The following is a 20,828-nucleotide window of genomic DNA, read 5'->3' on the forward strand; positions in this document are numbered from 1 at the left end:
TGCAATGCTCCTGTGGTAACACAAGCCCCTCAGTCTTACTGAATTAAATCAAACCATTCACAAATAGAAGCAAAAGTTTCAGCTTATGTTTACTACTGGGTGATTTTTGCTAGTGTTGGAAACTCATGGAGTAAGAACTCTTGACCACCATGTCACACCTATAACTTGGAAGATAATTGCTTGGAAATTGCCTGAAGCACAGAGAGGTTAAGTGGACTTGCCTAGAGTCACAAGTGTAATAAGTGTCAAAGAAAAGATCTGAACCAAAGGACAAACTTATCACTCTATCCACTGCAACACACTCATTACTAGAATATTATTTACTAGTTTCAAAAGTGATAACCCGATAGAAATCTTGCTACCTTAGTTAGAATTTTATTCAAGTTCAAATTTCTGAATAGTGGCTAGAATACTGAATCCTGCAATCAGGAAGACCTGAGTTCAAGTCTCACTTCTAACACCCACCAGCTAAGTGACCCTAGGCAAGTCACTTAACCTCTAACTACTCTAGGTAACTCCAAAGACTGTTTATGTTGAGAAGATAACAAACTGCTTTGGGAAAGGGAGTTTCCTCTTCCCATACCAATGAAATCACAAGTCTAGTCCCTATTCCCTATTAAAGTAGGGAATCCAAATTTTTTGTCTCTAATGTCAAACAATAAGGCAAATATTAAATTAATAATTGGATCAAAGTAGATGTGGCTCAGTGGAGAGAGCTCCAAACCTGAAGTCAGGAAGATCTGAGTTCAAATCTGCCCCCAGACGCTTATTTGCTGGGCAAGTCATCTAACCCTATCTACCTCAGTTTCCTCATTTGTAAAATGAGCTGGAGAAAGAAATGGCAAACCACTCCAGTACCTTTGCCAAGAAAATCCTAAATGGTGGCATAAAGAGTTGGACACAACTGAAACAAGTGAACAACAAGATACTTTCCAACTAGACTGTCTTGTTCTAGTTAGAAACATTCTCCAACACAACTGATCCATAAACTCTGATATGTAAACAGAAACCCTTTATATTTCTAAGGTAAATGAGAAATAATCTTACAAATAAACATTCTTTTCAAAAGCATAAATGAAATCAAATCATTTGGGATATATCTTACCAAAGAGGATCCGCTATAGTAGCTTCATCAAAATATAAGATATATAGGCATAAAGAACCAACCAACAAGGAATGGAATGTGGATACTATCCTGAAATGAGAAAAAAAAAATTCAATATTATTCAGACTGAAATGCATTCTTACCTCACTTAGGCATATGAAATATTTCAAGGGATTTCTGATGAGAACCATTAGAAGTGAATGGAATGGTAATAGCCCTGTACTTGGAATCAGTAGAGACCTGAGTTCAAACACTGCCTGTGACCAGGGGCAAATCAGTTAACCTCTCTGAGACATATTTTCTTCATCTGTAAAAGGAGGATAATAATACCAGCTGTATTTACCTCACAGAGGTGTTGTGTGGAATGATATAATGTAATTTGAACATTTTCTAAACCTGAGTGCTACATAAATGTTTGCTATTATTATTCTTAAGAGTATAGTATAGAGGTGCAGCTAGGTGGTGCAGTGGATAGAACACCAGCCCTAAAGTCAGGAGGACTTGAGTTCAAATCAGGCCTCAGACCAAACACTTGATACTAGCTGTGAGACCCTGGGCAAGTCACTTAGCCCTAACTGCCTAAAAGAGAGAGAGAGAAGAGAGAGAGAGAGAGAGAGAGAGAGAGAGTATAGAACTACAACTTTCAAATTATCAGCATTTTCTAAACACTGCCAATACCAAATACAACTCTCTCTTTAATTCTCTTACTTAAAAAACAGGGCTATGCTTGCTCACAAGTTATATAACATGAACTATCAGTTGCAATCATTCTTCAGAGTACTTTTGCTCAAATACTTCAAAAGATCTATGATTTAATCAATATGGGTATTACCTCCAAAGATGCAGATTGCCAACCATTCATGCCCTCTCATTCTGCACAACACTTGTCTGTATCCTTTTGTAACTCTTCCATGACAAGGCTTAAACTGCTTTTAGGGACATTTTGCTTAATTTTGAAAATAGCCAAAGACATAGATACCATTATCTTTATTTTATGGAGGAGGAAAGTAAGGGTCAAGAGAGATTAAGTGACTTGTACTCTCAGATGGAGGTTAATAAGCAGAAGCATTAAGACCAGAACCCAGGTCTTCTCACTCCTACTCTGATGTTCTTTCTAAATACATTGCTATCAGATGCTGCAAACTGGTAAGGAAAAACAATTTGAAAAGTGATCTTTTTCAGGACACAGTAGGGAACCTGATCACATTTAGGATATGTTCTTTTCCAAAGTCTGGTCTATTAAAGACCAGAAATACATAAAAGCAAACTACAGATACCAACTAGTTAAGATTAGTTTTCTGTTTATAAAGAAGGCCTAAAGTTTTGGGAAAAATTCAATTCAACCTCAACCAATATTTATTAAGCACCTAATGTATCCTTGCCAGGAACTATATTATTTCTCTTCTCAGCAGAAATGTAAAAAAGAATCTAGCAAATTATATCTAATATTGACAAAATGAACCAAATAATATAAACTTAATTTTATGTACGTGTGTATCATACGTATTTGTATACATGTATATATATACACTATTTACTTATATGTGCAATTTGTGCACGTATACATTTCTATATCATATTTATATATGCATGTATATACATAAATCATATTTATCTATGTATCTTGTCCCATAAACTCTCATGCAATGAACATTTATCTTGGCTAACAATTATAGATCTATAAATATCTTGACTTCAAAATTATAACAAAATAGTTCATAAGCTTTAAAAAAAACTTTACAGGAATAAAGAAAAAAAAGATGAAGGGTAAAAGCATTATTTTGAGTTTTCTCAAGTCCAAAGTACTTTTTTCTCTAATAATATCAAATAACATCCCTTTAAAATAATTAAAATATAATCATCAATATGTAGTTCAATATTATAAAATAACCTCATAGTAAGACAAACTTGGGAGTTTATATTATCAAAACAAGTGTTCCTAAAAAGGCATGTGTAAATCAGACAAAGTCAAACAGAATTTTAAATACTGTTAAGGTCCTCACTATTTAAAGAATTCATTGCAGTGAATTCTTCTGTAAAGTGAAAAATCCTTTCATAATATAAATAATCAACCTACATTTCACACCAGGCCCTCATGTTTTAAAAAGTATATTGATTTCTTTTGTTTTTACATTGCCTGAATTTTCCCCCATATCCTTTGCCATTCTCCTCTCAAAAAGGTATCTCTTATGATAAAGATCTCTTTTAGAAAAAAAAAAGAGGAAAAGAAAAAAATTTCAACAAAACTGATCAACACGTTAAAAAAAACTGACAGCACATGCAATATTCCATACTTGTGGATACCCTCACTTCTGCAAAGGCGTGGGGGTGGAGAAGAAATATCTTCTCATAGTTCCTGTTTGGGGCGAGGCTTTTCTTTGAATTTCACAACATTCATTTTTTATTGTTCTGTAGTGGTTGTTCTTTCCACTTCTATTGTTGTAGTCATTGTGTATAATGGGAGGGGGGGTTTGCTTTGCTTACTTCACTTCCATTATTTCATTTAAGTCTTCCCATGCATCTTTGTATTCAACATATTTATCATTTCTTACAGCACAGTAAGTGGTACCTCCATGTACCACAATTTGTTTACTCATTCTCCAACTGACAGCCAGGGGCTTTGCTTTCAGGTCTTTGTTACCACAAAAAAAAAAGTTACTATAAATATGTTGCTGTATATGGAGACAGTAGGATCCCTGGGCCAAAGGCTATGAACAGTTAATCATTTCATTGTATAATTCCAAATTGCTTTCCAAAAAGTTTACTAATTCACAGCCTCAGCAACAATGCATTAGTGAGCCTTTCCACAACCCTTTCAACATTAACTATTCCCACCTTTTGTCATTTTTTTCCAATTTTCTGGTTGTCACGTGAGACTTCAGGGTTGTTTTGATTTGCATTTCTCTTATTATTACGGATCTGTTGTATTCTGTCATATGGTTGTTTGTAGTATGCAGTTCTTTTGAGAATTTTTTGTTATATTTTGACTACTCATCTAGTGGAGGAATGGTTTTCGGGTTTTATCTATCACTTCATATCTCTCTAATCTAGTGTTCAGATATTTGTCCATGACTTAGAGGATAAATCTGGATGTATCATGTCAGAATGACATTGACCAAAATTCTATTGGGTTGAATACATCATTACCTTCCCTCTGAGATTACCTTTCATTTACAGTATAAATAGTTTGTATATAAATGGTCATTTGCATGTTGTTTCCTCAGTTAGAATGTGAGCTCCCCGAGGAAAGAAACAATGTTTTTGCCTATGTCCATCACTTAGCCAAAACCTGGGACGTACTGAGCACTTGAGACAAATGATTGCTGGATTAACCAACTACTGCCTGTACATACAATTAAAAAAGTCCAAAAGCAGACAGACAAATTACTTAGGAAACTACCTGTATGTATCTCACTGACTGGACAGAGCAACACTCTCAATCAGTCTAATTCTACTATGTTGTGTACAGATTTACCTTAAATTGGGTAGAGTTAGAAATACCTCAAAACAAGAAAAAGAATACAAACACATCAGTGAAATGGTAAGCAAAAAAACAAAAACAAAAACAAAACAAAAAACCAGGATAAAATTAATTAGGAGAAAGTAAGATGCACCTTAGGAATGTAAAACAAATAAAACAATCTATGTGTGCCTAGTCAAATCATACCAGCCAACCAGTCATATCATAATTTCCAGGTTTATCTTTGGTTTTCTGTTTGTCAAAAACAAATACTATATCCCACTGAACAATAGGAGCAAATATTGTATACTGTACCAATTATTCTGTATTGTAAAGCATATCCTAAAATATAATTCTATAACTTATCATTTCACATACCTTCAGAAACATCTTTGTGAAGTGCCATAGGTCACTTTATAAGCAATTCCTGGCACATGTAATTCAAATGCCTTTTTGTTTAGAAGGAATGATAAAATATACAGTAACATAAAATATGTTTTTCACTTTTAAACTTTATTTAGCATACTAAATTTATCTGTAAAATGTTTTTGAAGAGATAATTAATAATCACATCAGAATGGCAGTTTAGAAGTTAGAGATTTACTCATTTTTAGGTAGTCCGTTTATTAACAACTAAAATTGCATAATCTAAAACAAGGCAAAGGCAGCAGCTTAATTAGTAGACCAGCAAATAAAAAAATAAATCATGAGTAATTCAGCACAGCAGGATTCTCCATGCTAAGTGTGTCCATCTGGCTAATGCTGGAACTAAGTGAATAAAGGAAGGAGAAATAAATTACATTATTGTGGCAAATAATACCTATAATTCTTATCTTTTATGTAAGAGCAACAATTAAGCTTAATGACTCAATTGCAATTATAACCACTCAAATTAATGTTTTCTGGTGGAGATTTTTCTATACCTCCCTAAGTGACTCAGAACATCCAGGGTTCACAGACTTTTAGGCAATCTCTGATTGTGAGGAAACATCAGCACGTATTATATTAATTTATTCTCTCCAAATTAGTAGGAAAACTGTGCAATAGGGAAAGGCCAAACCCGGTGAGTTTCAGGAGGTAGGAATCACCCCCAACTTGGAACTACTGTTATAGAGACAGCTTCTCTTTTGAGATTTCTTGGGAGACCTATTTTTCAATTATACAATAGTGACAGGTGACTGGTCAGTGACTGCTGCTTTTGCCTTGTTTTAAGTTATGTAACATTAGTTACTAATACACAGAATGCCCAGAAACCATTAAATCAGTCAATCCATGGGCTACAGGAATGTGATTCTACTTTCTACCTCCTGTCCCAGGTATTTTTCCATTTTTTGCTCAATTCTTCATTTTGCCACTATGAAAACTCCATTTTGGGGTAGCACTCCCTAGTAGAAAGAACGCTGGATTTGGAGTCAGGTAAGACATTAGGTTGAATACTATTTACTAGCTGTGTGACTATGAACAAGTTACTTAACTTCTCTGAGACCTTGGTTTCCTCATCACAAAATAGGGATTATAATATCTATGGTACACGTTGTGAACATCAGCTGAGATAATGTATGTAAAAGTGCTTTGCAAAGTGCTATATAAATATCAACAATTATTACTTTTGCTACTCTGGGAAAAAGAAGAGAAGGTCTAGAGGTAAGGTGTCAAAGGATACAGTTTTTTCATTTTTTTTAAGGCAATTGGGGCTAAGTGACTTGCCCAGGATCACACAGCCAGTAATTGTTAAGTGTTTGGTCTAAGGCCAGATCTGAACTCAGGTCCTCCTGACTCCAAGGCTGGAGCTCTATCCACTGCACCACCTAGCTGCCCCAATACAGTTTTTTCAAAAGAAGAAATGTGAGCTATCAGTAAGTCTATGAAAGAATGCTCAAAATCACTAGTAATAAGAGAAATACAAATTAATCATTTCTGAGACTTCACCTCATCCACACCAGATGAGCCAAGATGACTACAACTGAAAAGAGAAAGACAAACTAATACACTCTCTGTGGGGCTGTGAAGTGAACCAATCATTCTGGGAAACAATTTGGAATAATAATTTTAAAAGTCACTAAATGATACATGTAATGGTACTATATCTAGGTACCTACCCTAAGTAGGTCAAGGACAGAGAGTTCCCTAATATACAAAAATACAGTAGCCCATTTCATAGAAGCAAAAAATTAAAAGGAAAGTAAGTACCCATTGACTCTGGAATGGCTTAACAAATTGTGGCATGTGAATGAAACAAAATACCATGGAATCACAACTATGAGGAGTTTGGAAAAACTTGGGAAGAACTACATGAACTGATGCAGGTGAAACAGAACCAGGAAAATACATTATTCCCAGTTCAAAAAACTTTATTGTCTCCTCCATGTCTCTAGAATAAAATACAAATTCATCAGTGTGGCATTTAATGCCTTCTACATTCTAGTTTCAATCTATCAAGGGCTGTACTTCTGACTACTTCTCTTCATGAACTCTACATTCCTCCATATTGGACTAATATTCCCCTGTATTCAATGCTTTACCTACCAGTTTCATCTATTCATACAAGAGCCACTCTTCAAACTTGGAATGAAATTCCATCTTATCTCTGCCTCTAAGCATCTTAGTGTTCCTTTTAAAGCTCCTATCAGGTGCTACTTACTCAGCGATACCTTCACTGATTCCTACCAGTTAGTAGTGTGCTATCCCTTCCATTACCAGTTCAAGCACCCACTTCTTCCAGAAGTCTTTCTTAATTTACCCAGTTACTAGTATCCCTCCATCCTTATTTATTTTGTATATATCCTATATGTCCTTATATGTGAATACTATATTCTACTGGAATATACTATTCTTGAGGGCAAGGTTTGTTTCAAATTTATATTACTATCTTTAGTGCCTAGCTCAGTGCCTGGCCCATAGCAGATACTTAATAAATGTTTGATGAATAATTGATTTTATGATCAATTATGTAAAGGGTAAAAATTACTGAAAACTTGATCAATACTGTGACCAAGCATTGATTTTCCAAGTCCAGCAGTGGAGCATGTTTCTTGCCTTTCTGAAAAGGAGTGGTAAGCTATCAGTACTGAATGAGGCACACACACCTTTTATGAGGGAGGAGGAGTATTCTGATCCAAGCATGAGATTTCAACAGTATAGCCGAAATAACTACAACAGTTCTTCCACTGAAGCAGCTGAGTGACTGATCCTTAACTTGTCGTAGTTACCTGAAGTACTCAGGGTTTTATATTTCTTTCTGATGCACTTAAGTAATATTATGTATTAGCTATACATGCTTACTAGTGTCTGCCTCTTACTAGACTCAAGCTTAATGACTCTTAAAGCTTTATTAACTACATGTGCCAGGCATTAACTGTGCTGGTACTCAATATGCAAAGACAAAAACCAAACAGTTCAACATTGGATGTCCTCAAGGAGATTACATTCTCAGGGGAGGAGAGGGAAAGACAACCCATGCATATATAACAAGAATACATGAAAATATATTTAAGGACTGTATAGAGGATGAAACACTAGCAGCTGGGGACCAGGGAGGGTGGAATCAGGAAATGCCTTGAAGAAGGTTGCACTTGAGCTCAGCTTTGAGGGAAACTTGGAAGTTTAAGAGGGTAGAGGGAAATGCATTCCAGATACAAAGGCAAGAAGAACCCGTCTTATTTAAAATCCACATCTTTTCTTCCCCCAAAAGCACACGTAAGCTTAATAAATATGTGCTGAACAATAATATTAACATGTTTAATCTAGCACTTAGCACAGTGCAGTATACAGTAGGTGCTTAATAAATGCTTGTTGCCTTTAAGGTTAACCAAGCGTGTTCTTCATAACTACTTAAGGCAGATGTAATATTACCCACATGCTACACGAACACAACAGAGATGCAAAGAAATTAAGTTATCAGTCAAAGTAACACAATCATCAGTTACTTACTAAGATGAAAAAACAGAACACATTTGAGGGCAAAAGGTAGATATACAAGCAAGGGTTTGCTCAACATAACCATGCTTTCACTAGAAAATGTTCAGATGTTTATTTTTTGCAACAATGTTTCAATTTATTTGGTTCTTTGATGTTCTTCATTTTTACTGAGATAGCTCCGTGAATTCAACAGATTTTGATGTTTGCTGTGTTAATATACCCAACACCATTCTTTATTTGCATTTGAAATTTTTACTTTATATAAATATTTATGATTTATTTGACCTCATATTTTTATTAAAACATCTCTCAAAAAATGTCGCCATAGCCTAGTAGTCAATTTTAAGAGACCTTCACTTTTCTTTTCTTTTTTTTTTTTTAGGGGGGTGGAAGCGGTAGGGAGGGTAAGAGAAGCAATATTCCCATTCTATAATTCTATGTATAAAAAATATTTAAAATCTAACTTATAATTCTGAAAGAAAGCAAATTCTGCCTTTAATTGCTGTTCTACCAGACTCAAAAAAATGCTTATTCCATACAGACAGCATGTATGAAATACCTACATAAACTATAACTCTTTTTTAAAGGTATGTATTTTTCTCAAAGCAGTTGTAAGGAAAGATAATGAATACAGACTAGAAGTTTTTGATCTCTAATCAGAATAAAGATCAAAGCTTCAGCTCAAATACTTAACTGTTCTCTCAGAAGAACCTGGACTTTTGGCAAACATTCTTCGAACTTAGTATCAAACGGTAATTTTCTGCTGCCCTCTTTCCCATTCCCCAAAAAGGGAAATTTTAGAAATAATTTTATCCTAAGTATTACTTTTATCTAAATAATACAAAGTACATCATATTCCTGTAGTGACAGCATGGTAAAAACTGAAGTTACAAAGAAATGAATGTTTGAAAAGGTAGCTATTGAGTACCTACTGTGTACAAAGCACTGTAGTAAGCTGAGATGCTTTAGAACCATAATATTTTATATGAGTCAAACCAAAACTCATTAAAAAGTAATTTTCTTTCTTATACATCTTTCAATGAAGAAAGCATTTTTAACATGATTTATGTAGTTCACTTTCTGCTTCCTTTTCATAAATATTAATTGATTCCTTTTGTTTTTGTGGAATTTTTTAATATAATCTGATCAAAAATAAACTGAGTTTAATCTAAAGCATATATAACAAAATCTAAAGAAAATAATATTTCAAAATATTTTGGTTTCAAGTGACCATATGGCTATAGTCTGATGTCAAGTTTTCTGGGAGTTGTGACTTAATATTCTCCTATATTACTTAGTTTTAGAAACTTTACCTTGAGTTCCATTCAATCTTCTTTTGGGTGCTTAGTTTGTTAAAACCTGAGGTTACTTGTGCTGAAAACCAAGAACTTACAACATGGAAAAGAAGTTGAAACATGAGAAAACTGGTAAAAACAATGCCAATAATGCTGTAGAAATCCATGTTTCTTCAATCTGTTAAGAGAAGAAGTGGATAATTATTCCTATGAACTGTTTCTAGAATTAAGAGTTTTTGTTTAAAGTTTAAATGTTTAAAGTCAAGTCTATGGTTTTATGCTGAGAAATAATTTTAAGTAATTTAGTGCAATAACAAAATATGAAGAAGTGATGGGACGTTTAAGGGATTTGGCTGTTTTTCTTACTGTCTACTAGCTAGTCTGTCAAGTCTTACATTTACATTTATACTAGAAACGTTTTAAAAAATTATCTTCAAAAGAATATCTAAATAAGGATTTTCTTAACGTTAGTTAAAACATTAGGGGCCAATTTCAACATAGCCACATTAAAAATTATCTAATTTCATTTTTATAATTGCTATTATTATAAAAACTCACCCACCACAACCACAGTTATCCTTTGAGCACTTTTCTGATTTCTCAATTCATACTCCCACATTGGAATAGAAATTAGCCTTCACCTACAAGTGCAAACCAAAAAAAAAAGAGTTTAAACAACAAGAAAAATAATGTCTAACAGAATAAAAGGTATTAAATATAAAATAAAATGTATATTAAATACCAAGAGATCAATGTAACATACAAATTATATTTAATTTGAAAATTACTAATTCTGTTCAAAGTAGTACCTTAATTTTAAACTTATTCTACAGTAATATGAATGTTATGCCTAAAAAATTTTTCCATGTAATTTTCTCCCCAAAATGGCAAAATTGTTTCAGATGATAAAAATTAGATCAGAAGATAAAGGAATATTACACACAAACACATACAATTTTTAAAATGTTTCTATGATGATATTAAATTCATTTAGCTCCTAAAAACTTTAATAACATTCAGACCACAGAATGGAATGAAGCATGGTTTTGGTACTCAGCAGAAAAGTAGTTTTAGGGCTCTCTCTTTGATAAAGCTGAACCCAGATGAAAAGAAAATTAATCAGTATAAATTTCCCACTGCCTAATGAGAAAAATTAAAGTTAAAGTCATCTATTGAAGGCAATTCTCCAGTGAAAATAGGTCACAGAATACTTCAGCAATAACATAACTTTATCCTCTTCTACTCGAACACCATAATGAAAATTTGCTATCCATACAACTGTTTTCCTGTGTCTGTAATGAATTCTTTCTTTATTCATTTTTTGTACTTTGTTTCTTAAAATCTGATATTAAAATCCTTTGCAGTGAGAGTCCATTCAGTTTATTACTCATTTATTTTTACTAAAATTTAATATATACTGTCATTATTTGTTCCATATTGGTTTGCTTTTGAAAAACACATTACTAAAAAGATATTTTAAAGCAGACATCTTGTAACATTAGCTATTGTAGGAACTTTTAATTTAGCTATTCTAACAGAAGACAAGTACCCAACATTAAGAACTTTTCCTTTCCAAGTCACAACATTGTCTTATATTAGATGCCAAACTTCATATTTTTAAAAGATTTACAATTAATGATTTTTTAAAACTACATGTGCCCATTCTATTTGAATCTCCTTTAGAAAGTGTCATTAATATGCACAAGAACTCCATTTGATCGCTGTAGTTCTATGAAAAATCAGAAATACAGTAAATATAATTAAGACTGGCAAAGATGACCAAAAAGAGAAACAATGTAAGAAAGATGTAGGACAATAGATACACTAACATACTGTTGGTGGAATTAAGAATATTCTGAATAGATTTCTTTTGCATATACTTCTATAATCCTAATCCATGCTATTCCACTAAGTACATATTACACGCCAATTGGCCTTACCTGCTACTCTTCATGGGTGACATTTCATCTTCCTCCTTTTTGCCTTTTCAGAAGCTGCCCCCTACACCTGGCATGCAACACCTCCTTATCTCTACCTCTTAGATCTCCAAGGTCTTGAATCGTTCAAGGCTCAGCCCAGTTCTCATCAGGATTGTTCTAGCTTCCCTCCCCATTATTAGTGCTCTGTTCATTTGGTGTATAAAGAGAATGTAAATTCCCTTTGGGTAGGAGTTGTCTCGTTTTTGTTTGTCCTCAGTGACGTTGCATATTGCCCTGTCCATAGTGGGTGTTTAATAATTGCTTATTAAATTTAATTGAATTGTTCTCCTTAACCCAAGAGGGCAGAAATAGAATAGTTTGTAGGAGTTGAAGTGAGGCAAATTTAAGTTCAATATAAGGAAAATATTCAGGTGGAATAGGATGCCTCATGAAGCAGGGGTTCTTCATCAATGGAAGACTTCAAGTAAAGGTTAGATGACCATTTATCGAGAATGTTGTAGAGGGGATTACTATTCAACAACTGGACTAAATGACAATTAGATTCCCTCCTACTCAGATTCTATAATTCTGGGTCCATTTACTCTATTGCTCCCAAATCCAGAGGAAAGGTCAAGCCCATATCTCGACCACAAAAAGATATCCTGTCATTTTCTACTGTTCCTTGACTATACCCTAAGCTTTCTAACTTCACAGATTTAGTTCCAAGCAAGAAATGCCTTCTACCTTTGGGTATAGAGATGAAAAATGACACTCTCCTTCAAGGTACTTATATTTTAATAGGGATAATACAACATACATATGCATATACAAATAAGATAAAAAAGAATAAAAGAAAATAGAAAGTGCTGAGAAATTTTGAGGAAGGAGAAATCACTTTTGGATGGATCAAGGAAGGTCACATGGAGGAAGGACATGAGCTAGACCTTGAAAAGAAAGTTTTCAACAGGCAGAAGAAATACGGAGACAGCACATAACAAGGAAGCACATGAAAATGCTCGGAGGCAAGAGAATGGAGGACAACAGTGATGAAAAGCTAATAGACTAGGGAATAGAGTAAAATAAGGCTGGAGCCACCTGGTGGAGACACTGCTAGGTAAGGCTAAGGAGTTAGTATTTTATCTTCTAGGTAATAAGAAATATTATTTCTGAGCAGGGCACTGACTCTGTTCATACATATGTTTTAGAAACATTTTGGCAGCTGTTTGAAAAACAGTTTGGAGAATGGACTTTAGGAAGTGGAAATGATTTAGGAAGCTCCATGAAGCCTTCCTCTTCTAAAAATTATTTCATTTCTCTGAAATTTTATAGCATTTTGTGCTTCACAAGCACCTGTCACATTCTGTTTTGCAATCTATTTGTCTGCATACCTGCTAGATCCCCTGCTAGGCTGAAAGTTTCATGAGAACAGGGAATTGTCTTCATCACTGTAATTTCTACAACTCCCAGTACAGTGTTTTACATGAAGTAAATGCCCCCAAAGTCTGCTGAATTAAACTGCATTTCTGATTGGTATTGCACTGGCAAAGTCCCTAACACTCAATTTTTTTCTCTTTACTCCCCAACAAAAGTTAAAACATTTGGAAAGAGATGCCAATGAAATGGATCTCTCCTTTAAATCTATCATGCCCTACCTTGAGGAATGCATGGAGAAGTCATATCCCCCTTAAAGTGGAAGGGCCAGTTTTGTTTCTGGATTTCTAATATGTAAGTACAGTGCCTTCCATATAGCATGGTGCTTAATAAGTATTTGCTGAATGGAACTAAGGGGAGATCTGGACATAAATGGCCCTTACTATGAAACCTGTTAGGAATTTCTTTAAGACAAGGATCCTTATCCTGGTCTATTAACCTTTAAAAAAAAATGTTAATAATGATATTTCAAAATAATTGGTTTCCTCTGAAATCTTTAGTAGTATTTCATTTTATTCATTTAAAAACATTATTCTGAGAAGGCTTTACCAGACTACAAAATGGATTCATAACTCAAAAAAGGCTAAGAACCCCTGCTTTAAGACAACATATTCACATGAAGAAACAATTTCCTCCTAATTTATTTCTTTAATCTGGGTTTTTACATAGGTATATTTCTAGTTGTTTAACTGAGGGTTTGTAAAATTTAAGTAGAAAAGTTTAGATTCTTCAACAACAATCAGATGAGAAGATAAACAGTATATGCCAGATTTAGAGTCAGAAGAGACATGGATTTAAACTCTGAAACTATGAGCAAATAGTTTAACCTTTCTAAGCCTCACGTTCCTCATCTGTAAAATGGGGATAAAATCCTCAAGAATCTGTCTCAAAAGAATGTTGGAAGAATCTAATGGGATAGATGTTTATAAGATACTTTGCAAACCTGACAGAGATATGTAAAACTCAATTATTATTAATAGTATGCTTTCTCCTTTTTTGCCTTTTAAATATGTGTGTACATACATATATAAACAAGTCTGCTGTAGTGAGTAAATTATCATAAATAAGAGGTCTACCAGATTAAAAGATTGAAAACTCTTCATGGAACACATTCTATCTCTGGATGATCAAAGAATACTGGCTCTGGAGTCAAAGGACTTCAAATGCTGCCCCTGATCCTATATAACCTTGGGCAAGTTAACTTAACATCTCTGGGCCTTAGTTTCTCCATCTGTAAAATAAAGAGTTGAACCCCCTTAGGTAGTATATGGCCTTTGAGGCTCCTTCCAACTCGATCTATGGGTCAGTCTACTATCACAATCACCCACCCTGTCTCTACCTAGTCAGGAGGATCACACAGGGTAAGGTCTCCCTACTTCAATACACTCAGCTGTCCACATGATCTTCCGAAGGGCTGGACTGACCCTGCCACCACTCTCCCCAACTCAATAAACTCCACTGGCTCTCTATTGCCTCCAGGATCAAATCTAAAGCCCTGTTTGACTTCTGAAGCTCTTTATAATCCGGCCCCTTCCTACCCTTCCTGCCTTCTCACACCCTACTCTACCCAAAGTGCTCTGATCCAGTGATACTGGTCTCTTTGCTATTCCTTGAACAGCATCCTCTGTCTCTTGACTCTGGGTATTTTCAATGGCTGTCCCCCAAGCCTGGAATCCTCTCCCTCTTCATCTCCATCTCCTCGTTTCCTTCAAGTGCCAATTAAAGGTCCACTTCCACAAGAAGCTTCTCCAAAACCCCCTTAATGCTAGTGCCTTCCCTTCGTGATTATCCTCAATTTACCCTGCATATATCTTGTTTGCACATAGTTCTTTATATGTCGTTTCCCCCATTAGACTGTAAGCTCCATGAGAGCAGGGATTCTCCTTTTCTTTGAACCAATTCCCAGTGCTTAGCACAGTACATGGCATGTAGTAGGCATGTAAGAAATACTTGCTGACCTTGCCCAGGACACCATTCTGTGAAGACCCAGAGTGTCTCAATTCACCTGTCACCTACAATATAATTCTGTGAAAACTCAGTGTTCCAATTCACCTGCCACCCACACCATTCTGTGAAGATAGTGTGTCCCAATTCACCTGTTACCTATAATACCATTCTGTGAAAACTCAGTGTTCCAATTCACCTGCCACCCACACCATTCTGTGAAGATAGCGTGTCCCAATTCACCTGTTACCTATAATACCATTCTGTGAAAACTCAGTGTTCCAATTCACCTGCCACCCACACCATTCTGTGAAGATAGCGTGTCCCAATTCACCTGTTACCTATAATACCATTCTGTGAAAACTCAGTGTTCCAATTCACCTGCCACCCACACCGTTCTGTGAAGATAGCGTGTCCCAATTCACCTGTTACCTATAATACCATTCTGTGAAAACTCAGTGTTCCAATTCACCTGCCACCCACACCATTCTGTGAAGATAGCGTGTCCCAATTCACCTGTTACCTATAATACCATTCTGTGAAAACTCAGTGTTCCAATTCACCTGCCACCCACACCATTCTGTGAAGATAGCGTGTCCCAATTCACCTGTTACCTATAATACCATTCTGTGAAAACTCAGTGTTCCAATTCACCTGCCACCCACACCATTCTGTGAAGATAGCGTGTCCCAATTCACCTGCCACTCACTCCCACCCATCTATGTAGAACCCCTACAGTTACTCTCTCTATCTTGTTACTCTCCCTATCTCTGGATTACTCACCAGACACTAAGAAGTAAATTATTCTTACCCTATACCTCCCACTGTCTCATCATCACCTTTCTTAAACCTATCTTACCTGTGACCCACTTTAAATCTGCCCACCCCTTCCACTATGCCTGCTGTAATTCCTATTCCATGATGAGCAAACTGCCCTTCCTTACAGACCTGTTCTTCTCATAGTCCTTCCACTTCCTTGCTCTCACTGCATCCCAAGCCATCTTCTCTTGCCCTGGCTCTACCTCCCCTCACACCCCCAAGATCCTGGTCCTGAAGAAAGAGTTGGAATGCTCCATATATAACACTACAACTCCCAATTTTCTTCCATCATTCAGCGACCTCTGCTGCTCTATTCTATTAACATTTTGTATCCTATATAGAGCATGGTGGCTGTTGTCAACCAACCTTTAGCTGGGGGTGGAGAACCTGCAGCCTCAAGGCCACAGGTGGCCTTCTAGGTTCTCAAGTGTGGCCCTTTGACTGAATCCAAACTTCACGGAACAAATCCCCTTAATAAAAGGATTTATTCTGTAAAACTTGGACTCAGTCAAAAGGCCGGACGCAAGGACCCAGAAGGCCACATGTGGCCTTGAAGTTGCAGGTTCCCTACCCCTACTCTAGGCCCTTCTGACACATCTCAAGGAATTCAACCCCTGGCTCACAGTTCTGCTCTCCTCTAAAAGCCCTTAACCTGGTAGCCTTCAACACTGATGCTAAGGCGTCCTCAACCACCCTAACCTCCAAGTTCTTCAACCTCCTCAAATCCCAGGACCTATTCTTCCATTCTACCTCCCCCAAATATTCCATTTCCTTGATCAAAAACTCTGGAATTTCCCTATATGATCATAACTTCCTATCATTCTATTGCTTCATATCCCTCACTGCTTCTAAACCAACAATCATCCCCATCATAACCTCCAATATTTCCAAATCCTCAGTACTTTCTCAGGTCATTACCTCTTGCTTTAACTTCATTGTCCCCCCTTTCCAATCCCAATATGAACATTAGCCAACTCAACTCTACACAGCTCTGTTACTGAATCCTTCACCACTTTATCCTACTGCTGCTCAGCTGCTGCCCAACCATAGTCCTCAATCACTCACATCAAGCGCTTTCTCCAAACCTGTCCTGCTGCTGAATAGATGAGGAAGAAGTCACAAAATCTTGCTAAATGGGTAAACTATAAACACATGTTATACAGCTTCAACCAGGTCCTCACTTTAACAAGGCAATGTTCCTACTCCTTCCTAATTGATTCCATTTCACTCGGTCACAGAAACTGTGCCAAATCTTTTTTTCTCAAATCTCCATCTCCTCCTTTTCCCTCACTCTCTCAGTTTAGGATATCGACTCACTTTACTGAGAAAGTTAAAGCCATTTGTCTTCAAGTCACCCTATATCCCAAAACCCTTACATCAACCCTCCTTTCTCTTCCTTTCTTCTAGTCTCTTTGCCAATGCCAACTCCCTTTGCATTTGCCCTTGATTCCAAACCCACCCACCTTCTCCAGGAAGTTCCCCCCCACAATCATTCCCCTCTCTCAAATCTTCAACATCTCTCAATCTACTAGGAGTCAAAGAACTATATATCAAGCCCTATGCTAGTTTATTGCAAGCAAGCCACTCTGCTGAATTTCTTTTCCAAATCCTTAACTCAATCCCTCTCAGCAAAAAGATAAAGTCAACTTAGAATAGAAATATACCTACACTAGAAGTTATTCAGAGAGGAAACTTATGATTTGAAGATATTGTCAGATGAAGTATGCATTTCCAAACACTACGTAGATCACCAAAGAGATTCTTGGACAGTGTTTTCTACATACATGGAGGATACCTTCTATATGTTAACTAGCCTATAATGGAAAACATGCAAGAAATGCTGCTTTCCATCATTTTCAGCCCAGAAGCAAAGGTCATCTTCAAGTAAACAAATATCATAAGTAACTATACCAAAAAATACCCTCTCATTTCTTTCAATTGTATGTAAAAAATGATGCCTAGAAATCCAGAAAAAAGTAAGAAGCTTCTATATGGACTTCAGGAAAGCCACTGTCAAATCAATGAAAACAGACTAATAAACATCATGCTACTTCCCAAGAACAAACTCCATAAGCAAACCTTAGTGTCAAAACAAAAATGGAAAAATGACATCCGAGCAAGTCAGAATTGACGAAGCTTTATAATACTGAGGAGATAACAAATGGATAAAGAAATATATGGGGGAAAGAAAATAAATTTTGTGAGAACACCTCAACTAGTTTTTTATAGAAGCTTTGAAACAGAACAGAAGACATACCCTAGTAGGTTTATATTAAGTCCCACCAAAGATAAGGAGTTTAAAGTATTTTTTTGTCAAAAATTTACAATAAATCAATACATCAAATATTGCTACATATATATGCTTTAATCTATGCTAAAAATTGGTTAAAATTACTGAAAATGTTGGCATAAATATAATAAGTAACAAAACTTAAACATTGGACATCATTGGTAGTAACATATAAAGAATACATCTGTCCTTTCTACTGTAAAACAGAAAACTACCAGAGTGTAAGGGTTGTATATTTTATCGGTCATAATTCTTTTTGGAGAACCTATACTATAAAGGGTATTTAATTGGAAGAATGCTGGAAGTGTCTGTGATATGTTAAGACGAGTTATCAATACATTTTTAAAATCCTGTGATATATACTCTATGTGTTTTTCTTTAAGATATTCCCCACAAAAAATAATTAATAGCTTTCTAGTCAATTGATTTATGAATAACTTAAGCCTACAGTTCATAATAAATCCATGCCTATGACTTCATCAACTCTAAATATTCATGTAGTAAAATATAACCAGAGAAAAATGAGCAATATATAATTTGATTGGAAGTAAAATGTTCTGTTGATTTTTTTAAATAAAAATTTCATTGCGTAATTATGCCTTGTAAAATGTGTGTAAAAGATTTTAGAAAATGTTCCACCCTCCCTCTGTTCATTCATTCATGGATGTGGAATCCATGTTAGCTGAGGTCCACATGTTGGTTGGTTTTGTCAAGCATTTTTTTTCCTTTTTACAAATCTTTCTTACAGAAGAAGGTTTGATGGGTAGGGGTGAAGGGAATGGTATATTTAGAAATGAATGTCAACCAACAAGCTTTTGTTAAGTGGTTACTATTTGCCAGCCATTGTGCTGAGCACTATAGATACAAGGGCACAAATACTGCTTCTGACCTCAGAGAGATCACATGTCAACAGGGGAAACAATGTGCAAATAACTATGAACGTACAAAATATACATGGTGTAAATGCAAAGTAATCCCAGGATCAGGTCATTTGGGGGTGAGGGTAGAAGGGACTGGGAAAAGTGTTCTGTATTAAGTGGTGCTTGAGCTGAATCTTAAAGGGAACTAGAGATTCTATGAAGCAAAGGGGAAGAAGGTTGGCACTCCACGGATGGGAGACAGGCATAGATGAAGGTGACAGAATGTCATATGTAAGCAACAATAATTAGGGCCACTATAGTTGGACCATGGAGTTTATCGATGGGCTATAAACTGCAAGAAATCTAGAAAGATAGGAAATGCTAGTTGTGAACAGTATTAAATACCAAACAGAGGAGTTTATATTTGATCCTGATGGTAATAGGGAACCTCTGAAGTTTACTGAGAAGGGAAAAGTGGAAGGGAACATGGTCAGATTTGCACTTTCAGAAGAACAGTTTAGTGACTGAGCAGGGTGGCGAATAGACTAGACAGAGAGATCCACCAGCAGCTTTTGCAATAGTCTAGGGATGAGAGGATGATGGCCTACACCAGGTGGTGACTATGTTAAGAAAAGAGAAGGGCATGTAAACTAGATAACTAGTAAGGAAGGTCAAATCAAATGAGAATTATTTGAGATGGAGGAGACAAAGGTATTTGGAAGAGTCGTGAGGACAAGTATGATATTGAAGAATTGCTTTGCTGTAGTGAGCACCCAGTTGAGACTATGTAACATAAATCTGTGGTAGAACCATCATGGCTTCATGATCTTCTCCAGCATTATTCAGCAGCATATGAATAAGCGCTAAAGAAAGAGATCAGTGGAGCAATCCAAGGTTAGGATACTATGTGATGTTAAGAACAACATTTTTAAAAATCAATGGGAAAAATAGAATGTATGGACTAAATTTCATTTCTTAATGACTTAACGAGTTGGACCCTCTCCAGAAGACTGACTGAAAAGCTAAGTTATAAAATAAATAAAGGCCATTCATATTTTAGCTATGTGGAATAAGAATTAATTTAAATTAAATCAAATCAATTAAATTTCAAAAAAGAAAAATCAAAGACTGACAATGAAATTATCTAGTAAAAGTCAGTGGAGTAGGAAATGCCTGTTTCAATTAACTTTGGGTTTATGAGAAAATAAAGCCCTTCAGTAAACAGCAATAGGTGAGAAACCTAAAGTAAAAGGAACACAGTATTTAAGGATGTTTTCTGGGTTCAACTGAAGAAATCCCTTAAGCACATAAAGCCAAATTCTTCAGAAATCACCACATCAAATCTGAAATGAGAAAAGTTCTAATGGTTTAAGAGTATCTTCAGCTATCTGAGACTCAAATGACAAAAAAAAAAGGATCTAAAATAAAACAAGCTCCTTATGATCAGTACTTCTCATTTGTCTTTGTATCATCCCCAACTCCCAGCACATACAAGGCCTTACGGACAGTAAATACTTCATGTTTATTAAAATGAAAAGGAAAATGAAAGACTATTAAGAAATGGCGGCAATTTCATCAGTTCATATTAGTCTAAGATTCTGTGTCAGAAATACAAGTGATAACATCATAGCTACTGCATCTGACTAAATTACAAAACAAAGAATGATTATGACCTGATTTGGAGAATACATTCAAATGTTAGAGAATTACAGAATCTAGAATACATTCAGACGTTTGGCTGAGGAAAGTAGGCTGGGATTCTGCTCCATCTATCCTTCCTGTATCAT

The 20,828-nt window shown here is 35.6% G+C and overlaps 1 protein-coding gene across 2 annotated transcripts in view; it reads right to left on the reverse strand.

Moving 5' to 3' along the window:
* Window positions 1–20,828, reverse strand: part of TLCD4 (TLC domain containing 4) — an 80,432-nt gene that overhangs the window by 43,244 nt on the left and 16,360 nt on the right. Inside the window, exons 2-4 of one of the 2 annotated variants that reach the window (XM_020999468.2) lie at window positions 10,341–10,419; window positions 9,797–9,956; window positions 1,106–1,195 (exon numbers count right to left, since the gene is read on the reverse strand). In XM_020999468.2, coding sequence (XP_020855127.1) covers window positions 1,106–1,195; window positions 9,797–9,945 — 239 coding nt within the window. In that variant the 5' untranslated portion in view covers window positions 9,946–9,956; window positions 10,341–10,419. Of the gene's footprint in view, window positions 1–1,105; window positions 1,196–9,796; window positions 9,957–10,336; window positions 10,420–20,828 lie in introns of both variants that reach the window. The other variant, XM_020999476.2, reaches the window with a different exon arrangement.

The sequence above is a fragment of the Phascolarctos cinereus genome, unplaced genomic scaffold (genome assembly GCF_003287225.1).
Source record: "Phascolarctos cinereus isolate Bilbo 61053 unplaced genomic scaffold, phaCin_HiC Scaffold_5;HRSCAF=322, whole genome shotgun sequence".
In the NCBI taxonomy this organism is placed as follows: Eukaryota; Metazoa; Chordata; class Mammalia; order Diprotodontia; family Phascolarctidae; genus Phascolarctos; species Phascolarctos cinereus.